The sequence below is a fragment of the Rhincodon typus genome, chromosome 27, assembly GCF_021869965.1.
Source record: "Rhincodon typus isolate 14 chromosome 27, sRhiTyp1.1, whole genome shotgun sequence".
Taxonomy (NCBI): domain Eukaryota; kingdom Metazoa; phylum Chordata; class Chondrichthyes; order Orectolobiformes; family Rhincodontidae; genus Rhincodon; species Rhincodon typus.
This window is the reverse complement of record NC_063358.1, coordinates 44,001,952-44,023,633: the sequence shown is the minus strand read 5'-3', so window position 1 is coordinate 44,023,633 and position 21,682 is coordinate 44,001,952. Positions and strand designations below refer to the sequence as shown.

At 45.0% G+C, this 21,682-nt stretch overlaps 1 protein-coding gene across 4 annotated transcripts in view; it reads right to left on the bottom strand.

Moving 5' to 3' along the window:
• The window catches only part of nipal3 (NIPA like domain containing 3), a 64,271-nt gene extending 43,377 nt beyond the window's left edge, over positions 1-20,894 (bottom strand). For 3 of the 4 annotated variants that reach the window (XR_007264954.1, XM_048613056.1, XM_020522263.2), the window contains exons 1-2: positions 20,822-20,891; positions 11,254-11,322 (exon numbers count right to left, since the gene is read on the bottom strand). Coding sequence is in view for 3 of the 4 variants with exons in the window: in XM_048613056.1 (XP_048469013.1) it covers positions 11,254-11,322; positions 20,822-20,866 (114 nt within the window). In the remaining variant the exon portion in view is untranslated. Of the gene's footprint in view, positions 1-11,253; positions 11,323-20,821 lie in introns of all 4 variants that reach the window. The other variant, XM_048613057.1, reaches the window with a different exon arrangement.
• Between the last annotated feature and the right edge of the window lie 788 nt (positions 20,895-21,682).

Below are 21,682 nucleotides of genomic sequence, written 5' to 3'. Positions count from 1 at the left end.
AGTACAGAAACCTACTCCGTGCTTTCTGTCTGTCATGCTGGATCTAAAAGACAGGCAAATTGGAAAATTCTATATATGTTGTTAAAATCTTGAACTTTTGTTATAGCTCTGGGAATAATAGGGTTTGATTTTCAGTACATTACCCTCGTGAGACGGAACTCTAGAAGACGAAGACGAAGATACTAAATACACCTAAAATGGTTAATTTTGATGCAATCCAGGATAAGGCAACCCACTTGATTGGCACCACATTCACAAACATCTACTGCCTCCTTCACTGACACTAGTAGCGGCACTGTGCACCGTCATCAAAATACACCGCAGAAATTCACCAAGGCTCTTTATACAGCATCTTGTAAACACAATCTTTACCATCTAAAAACGTCAGTGCAGCCAATACATGGGAACACCATCAGCTACAATTCTTTTCCAAGCCACTTATCCTCCTGACTTGGAAACATACTGCCATTCTTTCATTGTGGGTCAAAATCCTGGAATTTGGTCCCTAAGGGCACCGTGGGCCTAGCTACAACACACAGACTGTAGCAGTTCAAGAAGGCAGTTCACCGCCACCTTCTACACTACAACCAGAAGCAATAAATACGGCCCAGACAGCAATACTCACAACCCACGAATAGATAAAAGGAAATTAATGTGCTTTGCGTCACCCACCCACAATTAGCATTGCTCTAAATCTATTATCTACATCCCACAGCTTACCAACTATTCAAGCATAGCAGCGACATTACTGAAATTCCACAACACACATTAACATCTCTCTTGTAGAAGGTGGTTTACAACCTCAGACAGCAGAAAATAACTGAGGGGATAGGCGCATTCTTCTCAAATCCCATTCCTCCTTCATCCCAATATCTTATAAATAAGTTGTACATGGTCTAAGAACACACTTACCCTCTTCACACATCACAACCAACCCTCAGCCCTTTTCTCACTCCAGATACCTGAAAGGTGCAGTCTTTCCAGGCCATGCCAGAACAATAAGGAGGCAGCCATGACGGAGACACACCAATTTGACAGTGGCAGCGACTGGGATTTCACCTAGCAAGATATCAGGCAAGAGTGAACTGCAGCCAGCTACCAGGAGAAAAGGATCGTGCAGATGCCAGCTCACTAGGAAACTGAATAAGATCAAACAGACCACCCAGCAAAGCTACATGTGCTTTGTTGCCCCTGCAAGGTTTTCCACATTACCATGGACGGCTGTGCCAAAATTAGTAGAATTGACCCACAGACCAGTCAAGCAACAGCCTGACAGTCATCATGCATGGAATTCTACCTTACAATGTCCCAGACACCACCATCCCAGAATATGCTTTTCCTCCTGACAGGCAGGTCCAGCAGAAGTAGCAGCACAGTGGCATACAATCAGGAAGGAATTGCACGGAGAGGTTTTAACGTTGATTCTGGACTCATGAACTCTAATGGCATCAGGTAGACATCCCTTTGACATTTAATGGGATTACCATCACTGAAATCTTCACTTTTAACACCTTGGGAAGATAACACTGACCAGAAATATAACTGGATCAATCAAACTACAAGAGATCTGCAAGTAACCTCAATCCCTGACTCTTCAAGAGCATTCATTAAGCACAGATCTAGACTGCAACCAAAAACTAGGCAAGTGGAGAGTACAAGTGTAGTTTCTAATACTCAAGAAGCGTCTTACTACCCAAAGCAAAACAGTCCTCTTGATCAATGCCCTGGCAGTCATCATCAACATGTATTCTTCACCACTGGCACATTGAAAGCACACAAGATACATCACAGCAACTTTGACAGTGCCTCCTAAACACATGACACCAAAGTGGTAAGGAGAGGAGATACATAGGAACATGAGTGCCACTAAGTTCCCATCTAAGTCTCATCATCCTCAGAATCTCAAACCTTCAGAAGGATTACAGCATTGAGGCCATTAAACCCATCATGTCTCTGCTTGCTCTCCAATGGAACAATCGATGTACTACAACTCTCCCACCTTCTCCCTGAAGCACTGCACATCTCCTCTTTTCAGGTGATAAACAAATTGCCTATCAAAGGTCTTAGTTGAATCTGCCTCCACCACAATCCAGCTCGATATGGACCTTCTTCACAATCCTTCCAACAATGGAAACAGTGTCACCGTATCTACTCTGTCTAGACCCCTCAGGATTTCAAACACCTCCATCAAATCTCCTTTCAACTTTCTTTTCTCCAAGAAAAACAATCCAAGTGTCTTCAATCTGTGATGTAAAGTTCTTCATTCCTTGAACCATTCCAGTAAATCTTTCCTGCACTCTCCAATGTCTTCACATCCCTAATAAAGTGCAGAACCCAGAACTGCTGAGGCCTAACTAGTGATTTATGCAAACTTAACACAAATTTGTGAGTTTTATACTCTAAGGTCCTATTTATTAAGACCAGGATTTCAAAGTTTATTTAGTCACTTTCTCAACCTGTTCTTTCATCTTCAATAACTTGAAAAGGTGTTGAGCATGAAAGGCAAGTATCCAAATGAAAGATGAAGCATTTTCCCTATGGCTTATGTTGAACTTCACTGGCTCAGTGCAAAACCCAGAGATCAGAATTAAAATGCCAGATAATCAAAAACAATTATGGATTGAGGTGTTTAGCAAAGCAGCCCGCAAGGAGACGTCAGTGAAGGGGAATGCAGGAATAGAGGAGGTGACAGCAAAGTAGACTGAGGGAAGAGGAGTCAGTGACGGGCAGGGATGGGAAAGAGAGGTGGTGTCAGTGAAGTGGGTCAAAGAAAAGGAAAAGAGGCTACAAGAGATGAAGCCCAGAGGGAGTGGGACACTGGAAAAAACAGAAGTCTTAAATCGGTCAACAAAAAAAAAAGCTAGAAGAAAAATCTTGGTATAACCGAGAAACTTAATTCCTTGTAAATGAATGTGGAATCTCCAGCTTAAGCCTGCATATGTTCAGGATCTACTCTATGGGGAACAGAATGCAGCGGTACTTTTGTGATGTATACCGTCAGTTGTTAATTTTAAATCTGAGACTGAGATCAGAGATGCTGCAAAAAGGCTCATGACTTCCTGATTAAAATATCCTAACTGTGAGAATATGCCACAGGAACACATTAGCTGTGACTACATTAATCTGGAAGATAAAAATACCTGGCACCCTAAGTGTAAGTGTGTGCCAATTATTTTGTTCCTGACTTTAAATGTAAGAGAGTTGATAACTGCTGTGTATTCTCATTCTGCTTTGTGAAAGTTCAAATTCCCCATATATAGAAAGTTGCCAGGACTCAAGGGACTGAGTCATAGGGAGAGGTTGGACAGGCTAGGACTTTTTTCTTTAGAGACTGAGGGGCGATTTTATAGAAGTGTACAAGATCATGAGAGGCATGGATAGGGTGAATGCACTCAGTCTTTTTTCCAGGTTAAGGTAAGAGGGGAAAGAATACATGGGAACCCAAGGGGCAATTTTTTTTTTTTATATATACACAGAGGTGTTATGCATATGGAATGAACAGCCAACAGAAGTGTTTGAGGCGGGTACATTAACAACATGTAAAAAGGAATTTGGACAAATGCATGGATAGGAAAGGTTTAGAAGGATATGGGACAAGTGCACAGAAATGGGGTTAGCGTGAATGGACATTTTGGTTGGCATGGACCAGTCTGTCTTCATGCTATAGGACTCTATGACTCTGTATATCAACACAAATACAGAAAGCATTGCAACGTGACTGCAAAACTAACAAAAGAGGGGAAAAAAAGAGTATGAGTGTAAAACTGCAGGCAACATGGAAATTGACCGTATAAGCTTCTACAAATATGTGAAGAGAAAAAGATTAATAAAGATAAACGTAGGACCCTTACAATCAGAATTGGGGATTAAAGAAATGAAAGAATTGAACACATTTTGGTTCTGTCTTCACTAATGAAAGCGCAAATAACCTCCCAGAAATGTTAGGGAGCCGAGGGTCCAAAGAGGGGGCAGAATTGAAGGAGATGAGTATGAATAAGAAAATATTGTTGGGAAATTAATGGGGTTAAATGCTGACAGATCACCAGGGTCTAATAATCTACATTCCAGAGTACAAAAGGGAGCATCCCTGGAAATACTGATGGTCATCTTCCAAAATTCTATAGACGAAGGAGCAGTTCCTACAGATTGGAGGGTGGCAAATGTAACCACATTACCTAAAATGAGAATGAGGAAAAAAAACTGAATCAAGACCAGTTAGTCAAAAATTAGTAGAGAAAAATGCAAGAGACAATGACAAAAGACATGATAACTGAACACTTAAAAAGCATTAACAGGATCAAACAAAGCCAACAATTTTTTTTTTTTAATTCATTCACAGGAGGGGGGCATCACTGCCCAGGCCAATAGTTATTGCCCATTCCTAATTGTCCAGAAAGCTGTCAAGCGCCAGCCACATTGTTGTGGGTCTGGAGTCACGTGTAGGCCTGACCAAGAGAAAGATGGCATTTTCTTCCTGAGAGGACATTAGTGAACCAGATGGGTTTTTTCAACAATTAACAATGGATTCCTTGTCATCATTAGACTCTTAATTCCAGACTTTTATTGAATTCAAATTTCACCATCTGTTTTACGGGAATTCGAACACAGGTCCCCAGAACGTTACCTGGGTCTCTGAATTAAGTGTACATCAATAATACCACAATGACTATCCCTAAATAATAAACCTAAATGGAACTTTGAGGATGTAACTAATAGAATAGAAAAAGGAGAATGAGTAGGTGTGGTGTATTTGGATTTTCAGAAGCCTTCTGAAAAGTCCCTCATAAGTGGCTAGTAAGCAAAAGTTAAAGCACATAGGACAAGGGTAATGTATTGGCATGGATCGAGAATTGGTTGACAGACAATACACAAGAATAGTGGAAATAAATGGGTTTTTATTCTCCCACATGCCAACACAAAACTGCACAAGGTTGTGAGGAGGATGCAAGGAAGCTTCAGGGTGATTTAGATAAGTTGAATGAGTGGGCAAAAACATGGCAGATGCAGTATAACATAGCTAAATGTCAAGTTATACACTTCAGTGTGAAAAACTGAAAGGAAGAGTATTATTTAAAGAGAGATATATATTGGGAAATGTGAATATATAGATAGATCTTGGTATCATTGTACACCTATCAATAAAAGTAGATAGCATATGCTGTAATCAGTTAATAAGGCAAAATGATATATTCAACACTCATTGCGAGAGGATTTGCATTCAAAAGTAAGGATCTCTTACTGCAATTATACAGGACCTTCTAAGGCCACACCTGGAATAATGCTTGCAGGTTTAGTCTTCCTATCTAAGAAAGGATTGGTTTGCTATTTAGAGTGCAGCAAAACATTCATGTGACACATATGAGGGTGGCAGGACTACCTTACAAGGAGAGATGGAGGTGGTCTCAGGACTATCTCTGTGAGCAGAGGTTTGACTGGGTCTCTATTCAGTACAGTTTACAAGGATAGGACAGCACGGTGGCTCAGTGGTTAGCACTGCTAGCCTCAGGCGACTGTACGTGCGGAGTTTGCACATTCTCCCACATTTTCCTCTGGGTGCTCTGGTTTCCTCCCACAGTCTAAAGTTGTGCAGGCTAGGTGGATTGGCCATGCTAAATTGCCCATAGTGTTCAGGGATGTGTAGATTTGGTGGATTACAGGGAGATGGGTCTGGGTAGGATGCTCTGAGGGTCAGTGTGGACTTGTTGGGCCAAAGGGCTGGTTTCCACACTGTAGGGATTCTGGGATTCTATGATTCTAAACTGTCCTGTAATGTCCAGGGATGTGTAGGCTGGGTGGATTAACCATGGCAAATGAGGGATTATAGGGTAGGGAGCTGGATCTGTGTGGGTTGCTCTTCAGAGAGTTGCTGCAGACTCTGTCAAATGGCCTTTTTCTACACTTTAGGGATTCTATGATTCTGAGAGCAAATCTTGTTGAAATGTGTGAAATAATAACAGTGCTCAACAGATTGGATGTATGGGGAACGTTTCCCCTGGTTGTGGGAGTCTAAAACCAAGCTTCAGCCTCTAGATGTGGGTAGGCCATTTAGGACAGAGATGAGAAAACACTTCTTCACTCAGTAGTGAAGCTGTGGACTTCTCTACCATAAAAGGCTGAGAAGCCAAGTCATTTACTCAAGGAGAAGATAAATAAACTCTTAAATTTTAGAGGAATCAAGGTGTATGGGATAAAAGCAGGAATATAGCATTGAGACAGAGGAGCAGCCATGATAATTTGAATGGCAGAGCAGGCTCAAAGGGAAATGTCCACTTCTGGTCCTAGTTTTGTGTTGCAGGTCCATTCTACAGAATCACTCGAAAGAACAATCCTTTCACCCTAAGAATCAAATACTGTAACCCCTTTAAGTCAAATCTATTAAACAAACATGAAGTAAGGATAGGCCATTCAGTCTCAAACCTACTTTGCCAATTAATCCAATTGTAACCTTAGATTCATATCAGTCTACCTGATCAGCTTGGGTTCAATTCCCACACTAGCTGAAGTCACCACAAAGGATTCTTTCTCAAATCTCACCTCTCCTGAGGCATGACGACCCTCAGGTGAAACCACCAGTCATCTCTTTCTAATCAGAGAACATCCCTACGGTCCTCTGGGACTATGGTGATTTTACTTTTTGCCCCAATATCACCGCACCCCTTGCTTAACAATAATCTATTTATTACTGCCTTAAAAAAAAAAGTCAAGGATTCTACTTCCACCACCTTTCAGGAAGAAGTTTCCAAAGATTCATATGCCTCAGAAGAGAATTTCACTATTTTTCAAGTGGTCAACTCCTGATATTTAAACATAAACTCTTAATTTCAGATACCCACATGACAGGGAACATCCTCTCCACATCATCCTTCTTGGGTAGAAAGCAAAAATGCATACATCATTGGGTGTAGAAGTCCAAAAAAAAAAAAACCTTTATACTTAAGCAGATCACAGGAGTACAAAACGTCCCAAAAGTGCTCTACAACCAGCTTCACTTGTGAAGTATAATCACTGTGTTGATGTAGGAAACAAAGCAGTTATTCACACAAAGGGAAGTTCCAGAAACAGCAATCTGATAACGACCAGACAAACTGTTTTTGTGTCGGTCATTGAGGAATCAATACTTGGCCATTAAGCACTACAGTGCCTGCTAAATATCACTCTCTGAAGGCCTCTGAAACTTTTTGAAAAGTAACAAGATCATGTAGAATTGCAACAACTGTCAGAGTACCTATACAAGCAAATCTGTGAATAGCTAATGATCACTCTAAAGTAGTGCTGATGGCCACTTAAATGCGGGAGAGCACATACAAGTCGTAACATGCAACTCTGAAATAGCAGTGCAAACATTAACATTGTACACTAACGTCACAAACCGCTCACGTGTATGATGTTGGCATACATAGTATGAATGCTAATCTCTTTACTAATGTCATCTGGAGAATTCGGCATCAACAGGGTCAGTAAAAGTCAAAGAAGCCATTTTAGAACCAAAAAATACAAAGTGACCAAGAAACAGGCACTACAGAATCCAATCTCAACCACTGCATATCTACCTTGCAGAACCCCTTCATACTTTTAAAGGGACCAAAACAGAAATTATTGCAAAAACTTGATGGGTCTGGCAGTATGTGAGAAGAAAGAACAGAGTTAACATTTCAGATCCGAAGACCCTTAAAGTCATTGTGTTGTGCAGCACGGAAAGAGACCCTCGGGTCCAACTCATCCAAGCCAACCAGACATCCCAATCTGATCTAGTCCCATTTGCCAGCATTTGGCCCATATCCCTCTAAACCATTCCTATTCATATACCCATCCAGATGCCTCTTGAGTGTTGTAACCATACCAGCCTGCACTACATCTTCTAGCAGCTTATTCCACACATGCACCACCCTGTGTGAAAACATTGCCCCCTTCCCTACATTTTAAATCTTTCCACCCTCACCTTAAACCTATGCCCTCTAGTTTTGGACTCCCCTACTCTGGGGAAAAGATGTTAACTATTCACCCTATCCATGCCCCTCATGATTTTACTAACCTCTTCGGCTACTTCTCAGCCTCCAACGCTCCAGGGAAAATAGCCCCAGCCTATTCAGCTTCTCCCAACATCGCTTAAACCCTTCAACCCTGGTAACATCCAGGTAAAGCTTTTCTGAACTCTTTCAAGTTTCACAACATCCTTCCTATAGCAGAGACCAGAATTGAATGCAGTATTCAAAACGCAGCCTAACCAACATCCCAATTCCTATACTTGATGCACTGCCCATTAAAGGCAAGCATACCAAACGCCTTCTTCACTAATTCTGTCTACCTGCAATTCCACTTTCGAGGAACTATGAACCTGTACTCTTTCGACAGCAACACTCCCTAGGACTTTATCATTAAGTCTACATGTCCTGCCATGACTTGCCTTTCCAAAATGCAGCATCTCACATTTATCTAAATTAAACTGCACCTGCCACTCCTCGGCCCATTAGCCCATCCGATTAGGTCCTGTTGTACCGAGAAAACCTTCTTTGCTGTCCACTACAACAGCAATTTTGGAGTCATCTGCAAATTTACCAACCATACTACTTGTATTCAGATACAAATCATTTATAGAAATGGCGAAAAGCCGTGGACCCAGCACCAATCACTGCAGTGCGCTGCTGGTCACAGGCCTCCAGTCCAAAAAAGCAACCCTCCACCACCACAGTGGCTCAGTAGTTAGCACTGCTACCTCACCAGCGCCAGGGACCCAGGTTCAAATCCAGCCTTGGGCAACTATCTGTGCAAACTCCATACAATCTCCTTGTGTCTGCATGGGTTTCCCCCGTGTGCTCCCTTTTCCTCCCACAGTCCAGAGATGTGCAGGTTAGGTGGATCGGCTATGCTAAATTGCTGATAGCGTCTGGGGTGGGAAATGCAGGGATAGGGTAAGGGGTGGATCTGGGTGGGATGCTCTTTGGAGGTTCAGTGTGGACTCACTGGTCTGAATGACCCACTTCTACACTATAGGGGTTCTACTATTCATCACCCTCCAGCAAGTTTGGTATCAAAATGGCTAGTCCTCCCTGTACTTCAAGTGATCTAACCTTGTTAACCGGTCTGCCATGCAGAACCTCGTTGAACACCTTACGGAAGTCCATACAGATCATGGAAAGAACTGCGAATGCTGTAAATCAGGAACAAAAACAAAGTTGCTGGAAAAGCGCAGCAGGTCTAGTAGCATCTGTGAAGGGAAAAAACAGTTAACGTTTAGGGTCCGGTGACCCTTCCTCAGAACTGGTGGTGGCTGGGAAAACGTCAGTTTATATGCAGAAAACAGGGAGGTGGGTGGGGTAGGGAGTAAACGATAGGATAGAGCCCAAAGAGACAGAGAAAGACAGTTGGACAGACAAAGGAGTTGCTAACAATCAGGCTGGAAGGGTGAATAGTTGTTAATGGGGACTGTTAGTGATTAACAACACAGGCTGTGAAATGGCAGGCTATGTGGTAATAAAGCCTGGTGTGCGGGGTAGGGGGCTGGGACATAGGAGAGTTTAGAGCCTAACAGTCCCCATTAACAACTATTCACACTCCCAGCCTGATCGTTAGCAACTCCTTTGTCTGTCCAACCGTCTCTCTTTCTTTGGGCTCTATCCTATCGTTTACTCCCTACCCCACCCACCTCCCTACTTTCTGCATATAAACTGACGTTTTCCCAGCTACCACCAGTTCTGAGGAAGGGTCACCAGACCTGAAATGTTAACTCTGTTTTTACCTTCACAGATGCTGCCAGACCTGCTGAGCTTTTCCAACCACTTTGGTTTTGGTCCATATAGATCACGTCCACCACTCTGCCTTTGTCAATCCTGAGTTTTTTTTGAAAAACGGCAATCAAGTTAATGAGGCAAAGCCATGTTCATTATCCCTAATCAGTCCTTCCCTTTCCAAATACATGTAAATCCTGTCCCTCAGAATCCCCTCCAACATGTCCACCACTGATGTCAGGATCACCAGTATACAGTCCCCTGGCTTTTCTTTACTACCTGTCTTAAACAGTGGCACCATGTTAGCCAATCTCAACATCTTCCAGTATGTGAACTGTGGCCATTGTGACCCTTCATCAGTTCTGTTGCAGATTTCCAGTATATGCAGTTCTTGGTTTTATTTTCATAATTTAAGTGTTTTAGTCAGATCTCTCTTTTTTCTGAAAGTAATGAAGTCCTGTTCAATCTTTCTCAGTAACAAATGATCTCTCAGTTCTAGAATAATCCTTGTGAACCTATGTTGCACTTGCTTCATTCTTCAATATCCTTGCTATAGATTGAGGCTAAAATTGCAAAGAGTGGAGCTTGGCCAGGGGTCTTTTGTAATTTACAGTAAATTACAAATTCAATACAATTGATTAAAGGATAAACATCAGTTTTCATGCCTGGTACACACACACACATCCCTTGATTAATGTTTAAAATCAAGAACTAGAGTGCTTGAAAGGTGGTATTATAATAAAATCTCCCCATATACTGCATAAATGAAACTGGTAATAATAGCCTAGATGAGTTGATGAGTACATTTGGGATGGTTCCTTAGAACGTTACATTCTGGAACCAAACAAATTATACAGCTTGTACTGCATAACCTGACAGAATTAATTAATGACCTCACAGAAAAGGGTCCTCTCGTTAAAACCAAGTGTCATTCAGTGTGAGGGCAAGAAATTTGAGTCTGAAACTAACATCTCCAAATTAAACAAAGGCAATTACAACCATAAAAGGATAGTGTTAACTGAAGTGAAGCAGGTAAATAGGTTAAAATGGAAGATGGTAGAGAAGCACTAGTAGGAGTTATTTCATAACTCTCAAAGAAGATGTATTCTACTGAGGAACTAAGACTCTATGAGAAGGTCATCATCTGTAGCTAACTAAGTTAGTTAAGGACAGTATCACATTGAAAGATGCAGCACAATGCCACATGGATTAGTGGGAGCCTTGATGATTGGGAAAAGCTTAAGACCAAGTTGTTTGAATAAAAATACAGCAAGTTGCAAGGAAGGTACAGATAGCATCGTGCTAGTTAATGTTGTCTTAAGTACCGTGCAGTCTTACACACGGACAACTTACTCCAGCTCACTAAATGAAAGATGCTTTAACCATCTATAAGATGTGAACATGCCATTTTTCCCCCCCAGAATTCCTTTCATTAACAAACAGGTATTAGACGCAGAAGCAAAGGAACAGCCACAAGCATCACTATCAGCAAACAACTTGGAACTCAATTTCCAAGGCTGGAACTCACCTGTACATTGAGAGAGATGCTGATGACAAGGTTCCCGAAAATGGCCAGCAAAGTTCCAATTAGATTTTCCTGTCCATGAAAACAAGCAGTTAGCAAATGACAGAGAGCCAGCTCCAACACCAAGAGCGCTCAAATTTAGACAATGAAGCACCGAAACCTCATTACTTTGTCATTTAGCCTTTTAACATCTGCCCTCCCAAAATTTTACATATTTCAATGCAATCACCTCTCACTCTTCTGAACTCCAGCAGAGTATAGGCCTGTTCTACACACCTATCCTCACATATCCAACTTAAACTGCTCAATCACTTCCTCCCTTTCCATAAGGAGCATCTTGTGGCTTAGTGGTGATGTCACTAGACTTCACAGGCCCAGGTGAATGCTCTGGGGATGTGGGTTTAATCTCCATCATAGCAGCAGCTAGCGCAATATGAATTCAACTAATTAATAAATCTTCAGCTAAACATCGGTCTGTATATCGTACATGGAAGGAAAAAACTGTCATAAAAATCCAACTGCTTCACTAATGTCCCCTAGCGAAAGAAAACCACCCTCTTATCCAGACTGGGCTCCATGTAAACTCCAAACCCACAGCAATGTGGTTGATTCTATACTACCCTCTGAAATAGTCAAACAAGCTATTCAATTTTACCAAGCTACAACAAGTCAAAAACTTTGTAAAACTGGGCTGATGAGTGGCAAGTAACATTCACACCAAACAAATGCCAGGCAATGATCATTTCCAATAAGAGAATCTAACCACTGCATCCTAACATTCAGTGGTGGTACCATTGGCCAGAAACTGAACTGAAACCGAACTGGAAACAGCAGTTGCAAGAGCAGTTCAAATGCGAGGAATCCTGCAGTGAGCAACTCCCCTCCTGACTCTCCAGAGCCTGTCCACCATCTACAAGGCACAAGTCAGGAGTAAGATTGAATACTCCCCACTTGTCAGATGGGTGTAGCTCCACCAACACTGAAGAAGCTTGACAACATCAGGATAAAGCACCCGCTTGATTGGTGCCACATCCATAAGCATCCACTCCCTCTACACCGATACACACTATCCATTACTGCTACTATTTACAAGATGCACTGCAGGAATTCACCAAAAATACTTCCTCAGCACCATCCAAAGCCATAGCCACTTCCAGCTAGAAAGACTAGAGCAGCTAAGATACTGGAATACCATCTGCAAGTTCCCCTCCAAACCAGTCAACCATCCTGAGCAACAACAACAACAACGTTGCTGGAAAAGCTCAGCAGGTCTGGCAGCATTTGTGAAGGAAAAAACAGAGTTAACGCTTCCGGTCAGGTGACCCTTCCTCAGCCAACTATCCTGACTTGGAGATATATTGCCATTCCTTCACTGTCACTGAGTCAAAATTCTGGAATTCCCTCCCTCAGGGCATTGTGGGTCTACCTACAGCATGTGAACCGCTGCAGTTCAAGAAGGTGGTTCACTACCACCTTCTCAAGGAGATGAGAGGACAGGTAATAAATGCCAGCCAACCAGCAATGCCTGCTGCCCACGAATAAAAAAATGAATAAGAACTACACAAAGTGTGGCAGAGGCCACGAAATAAGAGCTCATATTAGGGGCAAGGTATGGAAATGGTTGGAGGATTGACTAACTGCAAAAGGCAGAGTGTTGAGATAAAGGGCCAAACAAAACAAATTGCTGGAAAAGCTCAGCAGGCAAGGCCCTCAGTTGGGTCCAACGCATCTCCCACACTTCGGCCCTCACCTCCTCTCACAACAGCAATAGATCCTCCTTGTCCTTACCTACCATCCCACTAGCAACAAAATTAAGAGGATCATTAGTCGCCGTTTCCGCCACCTCCAGAGGGATGCCACCACCAGACACACGTTCCCCCTCCCCACCCTTGTCAGCGTTCCACAGGGACTGTTCCCTCCAGAACACCTTGGCCCACCCCTACTTCACTCCAAATATACCACCACAGCCCCGTGGCACCTTGCCCTGCAACTGAAGGCGTAACACCTGTCCATTTACTTCCTTCCTCCCTCCCTCAGTATCCAAGGGCCAAAACACACCTTCCAGACGAAGAAGTTCTTTATCTGCGCTTTACTCAATCTGGCTTACCACATTCACTTCTTACAATGTGGTCTCCTCTACATTGGGGAAATGAAACATAGTCTGGGTGATCGCTTCACAGCACACCCATGTTCTGTCTGCAAAAAAGAATCTGAGCTTCCAATTACCTGCCACTTCAACACACCACCTTGTTGTCAGGCCAACATCTGTCTCAGGCTTGTTGCAGTGCTCCAGTGAACCTAATGCAAGCTAGAAGAACTGCACGTCATTTTCCCTCAGGAACTACAGCCTTTTGGACTCTATATTGAGTTCAACAATTTTCACGTTTGAGCTCGCTCTCCCATGTCCTTATCCCAACACCCACACACCAGGCCTTGTTATCACATGGTCTGATATTACACACAACCCAATGTTAACCATCAACAGTCCCCATTAACAGCTGTTCATTCTCCTAGCCTGATCATTATCAACTGCTTTGTTTGCCCAACTGTTCTCTCTGTCTGCACCTATTGTCTACTCCTTACTGCTGTGCGTCAATGTGCATTAAAAACTAACATTTTGCTAGGTGCTAAGAGTTCTGATGAAAGGTCACTGGACTGAAACATTAACTCTTATTTCTCTTCAAAGATGCTGCCTGACCTGCTGCGCTTTTCCAGGAATTTCTGTTTTTGTTTCCGATTTCCATCATTTGCAGTTCTTTTGGTTTTTGTTGAGATAAAGGGGCCTTTTTCAGGAAGACAGCCAGTGACTGGTGAAGTCCCGCAGCGGTCCATGCTGGGACCACAGCTATTCATGTTACACATCTGGACAAAGGAACGGAGGGCATTGTGTCATCTGCAAATTTAGCAACAAAGATAGTTGGAAGGACAGGTAGTGTTGAGGAGACGGGAAGGCTCCAAAAGGACCTATATAGGCTGGGAGAGTGGGCAAAGTAGCAGATGGAATATCATGTGGGAAAGTGTGAGGTCATGTACTTTGATAGGAAGAAGAGATGTAGATTATTTTCTACGTGGGAAAAAGGTTTCAGAAACCTGAAGCACAAAGGGACTTCTGAGCCCTAGTTCAGGATTCTCAAAGTTAGCATGCATGTTCAGTTAGCAGCTAGGAAGGCAAAAGCAATGTTCACATTTATTTTGAGAGGGCTAAAATACAAATGTAGGGATGTACTGCTGAGCCTTTATCAGGCTCTGGTCAGACCACACATTTGGAATATTGCAAGCAGTTTGGGCCCATATCGAAGGAAGGACATTTTGCGCTTGGAGGGAGTCCAGAGGAGGTTAACAAGAATGATATCAGAAATGACAGGCTTGTCATCTGAAGAGCCGTAGAGGACTTTGGGTCAGTACTCGAGGGGGGGGGGGGGGGTGGTGGTGGAGGTGGGAAATCGCTCAAACTTACAAAATACTGAGAGGCCTGGATAGAGTGGACATACGGAAGAGGTTTCTGAAAGTAAGAGGGTCTACAACCCAAGGGCACAGCCTCAGAGCGAAGGGTCAACCTTTCAGAACTGAGATAAGGATAGTGAATCTGTGAAACTCATTTCCGCAGAAGGCTGTGGAGGCAAAGTCATTGAGTATATTTAAGGCAGAGATAGATAGACTCTTAATTAGTAAGGAGATCAAAGGTTACAGGTGGAAGATGCAAGGCTCAGTCATTAGCACTGCTGCCTCACATCACCAGGAGCCAGAGTTTGATTCCACCCTCGAGTGACCGTCTGTAGAGTCTGTACATTCTCTCCATGTCTGTGCTAATTGGAGGAAGGTATAAGGAAGACGTCAGAGGTAGATTCTTCACACAAAAAGAGTGGTGGGTGTGTGGAATGCGCTGCCGGCAGTGGTAGTGGAGTCAGATACTTTAGAGACTTTTAAGCGACTCTCGGATAGGCACGCGGAGGATAGTAAAATGTAGTGTATGCAGGGTAGATTGATCTTAGTAGGAAAATAGGTCGGCACAACATTGTGGGCCGAAGGACCTGTGCTGTTCTATGTTCACCTCCAATCTGTAAGCATCATACACATGTCAATGCAATTGATTTCACATGATGTCAAGAAATAGTTGAAGGACACTGGATAAGCCTATGCTCTGACAACATTCCAGCAATAGTACCAGTGAAGAGTGTTGATCCAAAAACTTGCCACACCCAGCCAATCTGTTTCAATACAGCTACAACATTGGCATCTATCCAGCAATGTGAAAAATTGTCCAGATCACAAAGAGCAGGTCAAATCCAACCTGGCTAACTACCACCCCATCAGAGATATGTTGGAAGGGGTGATGATCACATATGGACAGGGCAGTTAAAAAGGCATTTCGCACACTTGCCTTCATTGCTCAGTCCTTTGAGGAAAGGGGTTAGGAAGTAATTTGGAGATTGGGCAGAGTATTCCTGCACAATGGCTTTTCTTCCAATATAATATTAGCAGTACGATGTTCTGATTACACAACGTTCAGCACCACCTGAAACTAATCAGATACTGAAGCTCTCCATGTCAAACGGCATTTGACAATATTCAGGTTTGGCCTGACAAGAAAGAATGTAACCAGCACCCATTGACATTAAATTACATTACCATAATTGAAATCCTCCATCATTTCATCCTGGGGTCTTACCAACTCACCTTCTGATCCACCTTCTACAAGTCAGGAGAGTGATGGGATATCCCCACTTGCCTAGATAATGCTGCTCCACCAGTGCATTATGACAGCACTGTGTACCACACAAAATTCAATGCAGCTATTTACCAGGGATCCTTCACAGCACCTTAAAAAAGCATGCCCATACCTAAAAGGATAGGCGAAACCAACTCACGAGAACACCTGCATTCGACCCTCCAAGCCGAATGTTTTTCAAACTTAGAACTACATAACTGATCTTTCACTACTGATAGATCAAATCACTAAACTCCCTGCCAAACAGTACTGGGTTGTATGGTACACTGACCACTTCCTCTGCAAATAAAACAAAGTAGTATCACAACAAGCACATCATTTCCTTATTTTCATTGACAATATCACCACTGCAGATGTAAGGGCTTATTTTGTTTCAGTACATTTTCATTTTCCCAGATAATTTACAAGTGTTTTCTAGATCACCTGCCAGTTTCTTTTCCTTATTCCCTTCTGTAGCTCTTACTACATGCCTCCATCCTTTACTTTTATGTTTCTCATTCACTCAATTCACTTAAATCACATTAACATTCTCTTTAAATACAAGGTGATTTGCTATGTTTAATGGAGGGAAACAGAGTGTGGTTTTGAGCATCCCAATATCAGACTGGAGGAATCTGCAGCTTGCACAGGACTGTATATTACCACAGAATCCCCACAGTATGGAAACAGGCCATTCGGCCCCACAAGTCCATACAAACTTTCTGAAGACCATCCCACCCTGACCCATCCCCAAACCCTATCCCTTATTTCCCATAGCTAACGCACCTAACCTACACATCCTGAACATGATGGACAATTTAGCATGGCCAATCCACCTAGCATGCACACCTTTGGACTGTGGGAGGAAACCGGAGTACCCGGAGGAAACCCACGCAGACACGGGGAGTATGTGCAAACTCCACAGGTTGAAGGAGAATGTGGAGAACGTAAAGAACACAGATGATAGGCCATTTCTATGCTAATGAGGAAAATATATTTCTGACACAGGAAAGTAGACTCAAGGAGAGAACTACTGGGGAACAGTCAATGTTAGAAAAAAGCTTCATCTCTTGTCACTTCATTAGATGACAGAAACTAACCCGGGGGGAAACTGGGTTTACAGAACGGGGTCAGGAGAAGACAGTGGCCAGCTGGGAATGAGAGTCAACCAACTGCTGTAGGAATAGGAGTTAATTTCTTTCCCAATATCTTGGTCAATAAGGAAGTTTCACATCCATCCAGGATTGTTTAACGGGAGCAGATTGAGGGAGGTTTACTCTGTATCTAACCTTGTACTGTACTTGTCCTGGGCATTTGATGGAGACACTGTGGAGTTAATTTTACATGCTTCACATGTTAAGTTTGAGGAGAGGTTATAAAAAGTAGGATAACAAGGTGTAGAGCTGGACGCACACAGCAGGCCAGGCAGCATTAGAGGAGCAGGAAAGCTGACGTTTCGGGTCTGGACCCTTCTTCAGAAATGGGGCAGGGGAAGGGGACTCAAATAAATAGAGAGAGGGGGAGGCAATGATGGAAGGTGGATAGAAGAGCAAATAGGTGGAGAGAAGACAGACAGGTCAAGGAGGCAGGGGTGGACTCAGTAAAGGTGAGTGTAGATAGGGAGTTGGGATGGAGGTTGGTCAGTTGGGAGGGAGAGGCGGGTAGGTGGGAGAGAAGGCGGACAGGTCAAGGAGGCGGGGATGAACCTAGTAGGTAGGAAGTGGGGGTGGGGGTTGGTCAATGAGGTGGGATGGACAGGTCAAGGATGCGGGGAGACGGGCTGGGCTGGTCTTGGGATGAGGTCAGGGGAGGGGAGATTTTGAAGCTTGTGAAGACCACATTGAGACCAGTGGGCTGCAGGGTTCCCAAGCAAAATATGAGGTGCTGTTCCTCCAGCCTTCAGGTGGCATCGCTGTGGCACTGGAGGCGGCCCAGGATGGACATGTCGTCCAAGGAGTGGGAGGGGGAGTTGAAGTGTTCACGACTGGGACGTGTGGTCGTTTGGCATGAACCGAGCGTAGGTGCTCCACAAAGCGGTCTCCAAGCCTCCGCTTGGTTTCCCCGCTGGAGAGGAGGCCACATTGGGAACAGCGGTTACATATACCACATTAGCAGATGTGCAGGTGAACATCTGTTTAATGTGGATGGTTTTCTTTGGGGGGGGGGGAGCAGCAGATGTAGCACTTCCTGCGGTTGCAGGGAGAAGTGCTGGGGGTAGTGGGGCGCATGGAGCAGACAAGGGAATCACGGAGACAGCAGTCCCTCTGGAAGGCAGATAAGAGTGGGGAGGCGAAAATGTCCTTGGTAGTGGGATCAGATTGCAGGTGGCGGAGGATGATGCATTGAATCTGGAGATTGATGGGATGATACACAAGGATGAGGGGAATTCCGTCTTTGTTGTTATTGCGGGGTGAGGGTGTGAGGGATGAGTTGCGGGAAACGCGAGAGATGTGGTCGAAAGTGTTTTTGACCACTGTGGAGGGGAAATTGCGGTCCTTGAAAAACAAGAACATCTGGGATGTTCGGGATTGGAGCACCCCATCTTGGGAGCAGATGCGGAGGCGAAGGAATTGGGAATAGGGGACGGCACTCTTGCAAGAATGTGGGTGAGAGGAGGTGTATTTTAGGTAGCTGTGGGAGTTGGTAAGCTTGAAATAGATATCAGTTTCCAGGTGGTTGCCAGAGATGGAAACAGAGAGGTCCAGGAAGGAGAGAGGGGTATTGGAAATGGTCCAGGTGAACTTAAGGTTGGGGTGGAAGGTGTTAGTAAAGTTGATGAACTGTTTGAGCTCCTCGTGGGATCACGAGGCGGCACCAATACAGTCATCGATATAACAGAGGAAGAGGTGGGGAATGGGGCTAGTGTAGCTGTGGAAGAGGGACTGTTCCACATATCCTAATGAGGCAGGCATAGCTTGGGCCCATGCAGGTACCCATGGCCACCCCCTTAGTCTGTAGGAAGTGGGAGGAGTTGAAGGAGAAGTTGTTAAGGGTAAGGATGAATTCGTCTAAGCGGATAAGGGTATCGGTGGAGGGGGACTGGTCGGGCCTGCGGGAGAGGAAGAAGTAGAGGGCTTTTAGGCCATCTGCATGGGGAATGCAAATATATAGGGACTGGACGTCCATGGTGAAGATGAGGTGTTGAGGACCAGGGAATCAGAAGTTTTGGAGGAGGTGGAGGGCGTGGGGGTGTCACGGATGTAGGTGGGGAGTTCACCCCACCCCGGTCCAAACGCATCATCCTCCGCCACCTGCAATCTGACCCCACTACCAAGGACATTTTCCCCTCCCCACCCTTATCTGCCTTCCGGAGGGACCGCTCTCTCCATGACTCCACCAAGTCGTCCGCTACACACTCCCCACTAGCCCCACCACCCCCAGCACTTTTCCCTGCAACCACAGGAAATGCTACACCTGCCCCTCATCCCCATCCCAGGCCCTAAGAAGACCTTCCACATCAAACAGATGATCACCTGCACATCTGCTAATGTGGTATACTGTATCCACTGTTCCTGTTGTGGCCTCCTCTACATCGGGGAAACCAAGCGGAGGCTTGGAGACTGCTTTGTGAAACACCTACGCTCGGTTCGCACCAAACAACTGCACCTCCCAGTCGCGAACCATGTCAACTCCCCCTCCCACTCCTTGGACGACATGGGCTTCCTGCAGTGCCACAACGATGCCACCCGAAGGTTGCAGAAACAGCACCTCATTTCACTTGGGAACCCTGCAGCCCAACGGTACCAATGTGGACTTCACAAGCTTCAAAATCTCCCCTCCCCCGGCCACATCCCAAAACCAGCCCAGCTCGTATCCGCCTCCCTAACCTATCCTCCCACCTCTCCACTCCGCCTACCTCAAACCCCACCCCTACTTCCTACCTACTAGCCTCATCCCTGCCTCCTTGATCTGTCTGCCTTCCCTCCCACCCACCCCTCCCTCCTCACTGACCAACCCCCATCCCAACTCCCTAACTACACTCACCTGGACTGGCTTCATCCCCACCTCCTTCACCCGTCCGTCTTTTCTCCCACCTATCCACTCCTCCCAATCTCACTGATCAAGCCCCACCCCTACTTCCTACCTACTAGCCACATCCCCAACTCCTTGACCTGTCTGCCTTCCCTCCCAACTCCCTACCTACACTCACCTATACATGCTCCATCCCCACCTCCTTGACCTGTCCATCTTCTGTCCACCTATCTGCTCCTGTATCCACCTTCCATCATCACCATCCCCTCTCTATTTATTTGAGTCCCCTCCCCATTTCTGAAGAAGGGTCCAGACCTGAAACGTCAGCTTTCCTGCTCCTCTGATGCTGCTTGGCCTGCTGTGTTCATCCAGCTCCACACCTTGTTATCTCAGACTCCAGCATCAGCGGTTCCTACTATCTCTATAAAAATTAGGATTTTTGTTTCTAGAATTTAAAAAGCTAAAGGGTGACCTGATTGAAATATAAATATAAACAGGAAAGGATAGGGTAGAAAAACTATTTCCACTAGTTGGGGACACTAGAGCTAGGGAGTATATTAAGAATTAGGGTCAGGGCACTCAAGAAAGCTGTTAGGAAGCACGTCTACACTCAAAGGCTAGTAAAGATTTGGACCTCACTTCCACAAACAGCAGTTAATGTGAGATCAGTTGTTAGTTTTATATCTGATAGAGAATTATTTTTGTTGCAAATAAATATATCAAGGAAAATGAGCCAAAGGCAGGTATACAGAGTTAGGCAGTTTGCGCTGGGAGGGTAGAAGATGAGGGGAAGGGGGGTCTGAAGCTGACTGAGTGAAGGGTGGGTAAGGTCCCTGTTCCCCAGCCCACCGTGTCGATCCATCATCTACTCCCCTCCCGGGACAGGCCTACCTTATACGAGCTGTCTGACAGGAAACTACCAGCGTCCCGCTCCATGACCGCACATCAGGCCAAGAACCGCTAATTGACAGGTCGTCACCCAATGGCGGGCCTGGACAGTGGGCGTCCAATCACAGCGCACCGTGAGGAACCGCCCCCTAAAGAGGTCAACCAATCACTGAGCACGCCTGCGCCAGCCCTGAAAAGAGTGCCCACCCATAGCCTGGAACGCCCCAACAGAAACAAAACCCCACCCCACCAAACTCACAGAAACACAACCCCACCCCCAAAACCCAAACGAAACACAACCCCACTCCCCAAACCCAATGGAAACACAACCCCACCCCCTCCAAACCCACACCCCCACAGACACACAACCGCACCCCCCCCAAAAAACCACAACCCCACCCCCAAACCAAACACCACCCAGAAACACAACCTCACCCCCTCCAAACCCACACCTCCACAGAAACACAACCGCACCCCCCAAAAAAACCACAACCCCATCCCACCAAACCAACACTACCACAGAAACACAACCCCACACCCCCAACCAACACCACCAAAGAAACACAACCTCCCCCACAACTGCCAAACACCCCCACAGAATCACAACCCCACCCCCTCCAAACCCACACCCCTACAGAAACACAACCCCAACCCCTCCAAACCCAACCTCCCACAGAAACACACCCCCACCCCTCCCAAACCAAACACCACCACAGAAAAACAACCTGACCCCCCCAAACCAAACACCCCCACAGAAACACAACAGCACCCTGCCAAACCCACAGAAACACAACCCCACCCCCCAAACCCAACCAAAACACAACCCCACTCCCTCAAACCCACAGAAACACAACACTACCCCCC